Raw genomic sequence first — 5,666 nt, 5'->3', positions numbered from 1 at the left:
GCTGAAGCTGTTTGCTGTCATTTCTCCACCGTCAGGACGAATCACAGATTAAGACCATAGCTGTTCGAATCCTGTCGTCCAGACGATTCCAACAAGACCAATCTTGCTCAATTTCATCAAGTATTTGTTTGTTCAATTTTTAAAATAGTTATAATTTTATTAAATTCTATTTAATTAATTAATAATACTATTATAATTAATTAATAATTAATAATACTATTTATAATTAATTAATAATATTATTTATAATTAATTAAATAGAATTTAATAAAATTATAAATATTTTAAAATATATGTATTTTAATTGAACAAACAAAAAAAAAGAAAATGAATTTGACAAACAGTTTCAGCGAATTTTTGGTGGAAAAATCTTCAAATTTTCAAATCTCAACAAATACTTCATGAAATTGAGCAAGACTGGTCTAAATAGTATTATTAATTATTAATTATTAATTAATTATAAATAGTATTATTAATTAATTATTTTTATAAATAGTATTATTAATTAATTATAAATAGTACTATTAATTAATAAATAGAATTTAATAAAATTATAACTATTTTAAAACAAATGTATTTTAATTGAACAAACAAATACTTGATGAAATTGAGCAAGATTAGTCTTGTTGGAATTGTTTGGACGACAGGATTCGAACGGCTATTGTCTTAATCTGTGATTTGTCCTGACGGTGGAGAAATGGCAGCAAACAGTTTCAATGCGAATTTTCGACGAAAAAACTTCAAATTTTCATATCTTAACAAATATTTAATAAAATTGAAGTAGGTTGGTCTCGTTAGAACCGTTAGGTCGAGGCGAGTCCAGTGGCGGTGGTTCGTGATCGTGGGTCGCTCCGGTGGCGGCGAATCGACAGTTGAAAAGTGCGAAAATTCATTATTTACGATTGATAAAACTTGAAATTGTTTGTGGGGAAATGTTCGTCTCATCAAGGAGAATCGAACGGTATATTTGATGGCTGACAACTCGCCATAATAGTACCGAAATTTTAATGAGAAGTTAACAACAATTCGTCATAAAATAAAATAATTTTTAAAAATAAAAAAAAGAAAATTTGTCACCGCGGTTGGAAACCGCGGTGACACATTAAAAAAATTTTTTTTTTTTTAAAAAGCAATGTCACCGCGGTGACACAAAGAAGCTTTTTTTTTTAAATAAAAAATTGTGGCACCGCGGTCAGTAACCGCGGTGCCACTCACTTTTCTAATAATTTCAATTTTACCCTATTTTACTAATTTTTTATTTTTTTGACATTTTATTAATAAATTCCCCAAATAATTATGTAACCCAATTGTAAATACTTATTTTAAGTGGTTGCAGACACTCTTGAGTCGTAAATTAATAACTAGTAAGAGTACAGAGCACAAGTTGATATATTCATATCTGAAGCAGAAGGTAACTGCAGAGTCGCTTTTGAACAAGTACGAGACAGATAAAGTATTACAGGATGAATTCTTCCCACAAGTTACGTAAATCCAAGTTCTGGAAGTAAAGTGTAAGAATGGATGTTTTCCCACTTCTTACATTCTTGAATAGCCCCTGTGGTCTTCATATTGCTCCATGAACTCGTCGTTGAATTTCTTGAAACTCGCCATAATCGCAGGCATGTCTTCCTCGGCTGGCAAGATTGTGGTTCTCAGGTGGAAAACCCTACATTAGAGTCGCCAAAAAGACAGAGCTGTGTGATCAGTTTCTACCTAGGAACAGGTGAAAAGTATTTCTAGATAACATAACATTGATATCCACATACCCTTCCTTCTGTCCGAACCCGGAACCTGGGACTGTGGAAATGCCTGTGGCTTCCAGAAGCTTGAGACAGTAAAAAACATCCGCTACTTTTCCAGCTTTTTTTGCAGCCTCTATCGCTTTTGGTGGTAAACGTATTTGGGGGAAAGAATACATGGCACCTGAAACCATTTTGTTATAATTACATGCTATAGCGGGACAGTATCTCTTTGCTTGTATTAGCATTGTTCGCGTATTTTTAGTGGTCGACAGACAACAACATACCTTCTGTAAAATTGCAGACCACATTTCTACAGCTGTTGAATCCATCTGTCATTATTTGTGCTCTCCTTCTCAAAGACTCGAGGATTCCTTTACTGCAGGGAGGCAAGAGAAGCAACTTCAAGTACTTAAAACAACTGTGACCATGGCGAGAAAAGTTTTCAAGTTCCTAAATGCGAACAACAGTATTTAAAAAAACACGAAGGACGAGAAAAAACTTTGGCCATGAGATAGATGCGGACAATAGCGATTATCAAGCATTCTCCATGTCTAGATGGGAGGTAACCGACATAAAATTGCCATTTAAATTCTGGTTGTTTATTTTCAATCTTTTGCTTGCATATGCTTATACATGACTTATACACTAAGAGGTGCACATGACTAGCAACAGAGAAATACGTTGTTATCTACGTGTCTTTAAGTTCTGTCATTGAGTAATTTTCTCAAGGAAAACCTGTTTAATGATATGAACCCTTTCGCTATAGTAAGGAGTCGTACCTCTCTCTAACATATCTCTCGTATGATATATCTCCCGGTTTCAGAGGGTTAACCATAAGCCCCATCTGCAAATGGAAACAAATAAAATTTCTGCTCAGGTTTTCAGATATGGACAATGATCTTGACCTTTCTATCACTATATAATCAGAATAAAAGCGTTATATTAACTGAAGCGAGGCTGCCAGTTTATCAAAATCAAATATGAAATCAGTGACTTACGAATATTTGTGCAGGGACATTTGGACTCAGTGATATCGAAGCAACTTTGTATATCTCCTCAACTGTCTGCAAAAACAGATAACAAACAGGGACAAATTTTAACAAAGTGATTTTTAGGTTTGGATTCAAAACCAAAAGACCTATTTATTTGTATGTACTTCGAAGTTCAAGATCTACATAACCAGCAAGAGGTATGACTTTTTAGGTAGCGTTAGGATAATCCTCAGCAAACAAGGTTTAGTGACATCCAATCACTTCAGTGTGTACACGTAACTTTGCAAGTATAATTTTATGTTTTAAGATTACTTCATCAAGATGCAAAACATTATACGAAATCCAGTGTTTATTAAGGTTCACAAACTTACAAGAGAAAATAATAAAAATATCAGCCACACGAACCTTTGGAGAAATATTTGTCATCTCAAAGTATCCGCCACGCTGCCCACATTCTCCCCAATAACCTTTAGAGACAGTGTGAAAAGAGACTAGCTGGCACTCCTTGCTTATTGGCGGCCCCATGTCCATCAGAACCTTACGAGGTTCGAAAATTAAAATGCCATCAGTGTATGAAAATCCAATATAATTGTGGAGACAAAAAATGAATCATATCGGAGCATACTTACTTTCCTTGCACTTATGAAGGGGCGTTCATCTTGGTAAATGTTTTGCTGATAAACTTCATCACCAAGCAATACCAAATTGTTTTGGTAACAGAATTTCAATACTTCTCTAAGATTCGCTTCGCTAAGACACTGTCCAGTAGGATTCCCAGGGTTTATAATCACCATGGCTCGTACCTTTTTCAAGATTCAAGGATAAAACAGATAAGCAGATCAACATCAAAGAAGAACACACCTTCATTACTGATAATTGTGGAAAATAGAATTGTAGTATTCCGTTTCCACTGGCATACTGTTTATGCAATTGCCAGTTAACTTTGCCCTTTCTTCAAGCCATACTGAGAAAATGGTAATCAAATACATAAAGCAAACAAGAAAACATGAAAGGAAAGAGAAAAAGCTGTGTTGATGGTTTATGTGCTTTTCCTTTTCATATAGACTAGCGATTGAAACGATACTAGTGCATAATTGAAATTTGTCTTATATTTATTTGATTAAGTGAAAAGGGAAGATAAAATGAATAATTGATTAGACTAATAAAATAAATTAAATTTAAATGTGTATAAGTACAAAATTATTAATAAAACTAATTAACTAAAAAAGATGGTTCTTTGTGGAAGAAGTATAGTTAAGAGCATATTAGGCAACCTACAACTATAGAAGTTACTCTTAGCTAGTGTTACAAATTTTTTAGCAGGAAAATTATACAGAAAAATATTAAATACTTATTCTCTTTGTCCCAAAATTAAGGGGCTTATAGACACAACATGAAATTTTAGATGAGAGTTGACAAATTATAAGTTTGTATACTTTTACATTATTCATTGCCTTTTGAAATGGTGGTTATGAGTTGTAGATTTCACATCATTTCTTTAACTAACAGAATAATATTCAAGAAAATTTCATTTCAAGAAATGAAGCTTATTTTATGACGTCCCAAAGGAAATTGGAGAAGCAAATCTGGGACAGAGAGATCTTATAACATTTGGAAAAGAAAGTACAAGATATTATGTTTTGGCTCATATGTATGCCGAAATTTACATACATATCCTCCATATATTGCGAAAAAAGAAAAACACATATCCATGTTTTTATTTATATTTAGGAGCATTGACAAAGTTATGCTTACAGTTATTCCTTGAGAACGAGCCTGAGCAACTGACTGGCGGAGGTTAGCAATGTCGAGGCCCCAATTTGCAGTCTCCTCAAGATAATATGGAACAAGAGAACCACCAAACAAAGTTATTGTTGCAGAGTAAAGTGGATATTGTGGGACAGGAACCAAAATCTGGGAACAAAACAGACGACGTGTCAATAGGACAAGAAAATCAGCTAAAAAGTTCAAATCCACTGCACCCCACCCCAGCTGGAAAATTCTAACTTGGAATAAAATGGAAAAACTCGAGAGGAATAGTAACAGCACAAGAAGGATAATTGAGATTCCAGGAACATTACCCCATCACCTGCACCACGAATAATAGTGTTTAAGATCTGCATCACTCCTTTGCTAGCACCATCTGTCAGGAATATCAGTTCTGGATCACTGCCATTAGTGCAAAGGTTAGACGAATCAGTTTGAGAATCCATGTGCTACCAAACATTCTCAACCATGTCATTAGTCAATCATTACAACCTTGGATATCCATCACGTCTCTCAATAAACTCTGCCACTTCTTTCCTTATTCCAGGAAGGCCACGTGAATCACTGTAAGCACCTGATCAATAACCAATGTTTAGTCCTTATGTCATGTTCTTCTATCTCCCAACAATCCAAGAGGGAACATCAGAGTCAATATTTAATCAGCTACTCTTGAACCATTTACTTAAGCCGAAAATCAATCATGATAAGTTGAGGCATTTTTTGATAATGGCAATCCCCATGAAATGGCAAAAGTTTATATGGTATCAACAGAAATACAAAGACCTAAAATGGCCAATGTATGAAAAAATGGAAATTTATCCATTTAGTTTCTACCGAAAGAGGACATTTATAAGCGTCTAGTACAGATGAGAATCTGAACCGTGAACATGAATATCTATACTCACTCAAAGAAAGAGATAAAATATAGAATTAGTGCAGAGACTACAAAACTGAATCCTTCATCTCGAAAAATTGTTTGCTTGCATTTGGATAACAATGGTAAAGGCAGATTATTGACTTGATAAACAAGACTCAAAAAAGAATGAATAAAGATAAATAACATCTACTATCTCTAGATAAAACTTATAGGGGATTCTCATGCTGAATGAAAAACTTGTGTACCTAGACCCCCTGAAGTCATTGCAAGGTAATGTTTAGCTTTTGC

The 5,666-nt window shown here is 34.0% G+C and overlaps 1 protein-coding gene across 1 annotated transcript; it reads right to left on the bottom strand.

Annotated features, from left to right (window-relative positions):
• LOC105168292 (glutamate--glyoxylate aminotransferase 2-like) lies at positions 1,372–5,665 on the bottom strand (the record flags this gene model as incomplete). The annotated part of the gene is given in 11 exon segments (XM_020696319.1): positions 1,372–1,666; positions 1,767–1,923; positions 2,027–2,118; positions 2,522–2,586; positions 2,741–2,806; positions 3,140–3,271; positions 3,364–3,537; positions 4,490–4,648; positions 4,816–4,903; positions 4,994–5,075; positions 5,624–5,665. Coding segments are annotated over 11 exon segments (1,187 nt in total), but the record flags the coding sequence as incomplete, so codon positions are not given.

The sequence above is a fragment of the Sesamum indicum genome, linkage group LG8 (genome assembly GCF_000512975.1).
Source record: "Sesamum indicum cultivar Zhongzhi No. 13 linkage group LG8, S_indicum_v1.0, whole genome shotgun sequence".
NCBI lineage: Eukaryota > Viridiplantae > Streptophyta > Magnoliopsida > Lamiales > Pedaliaceae > Sesamum > Sesamum indicum.
This window is presented reverse-complemented; position numbering and strand designations above follow the sequence as displayed.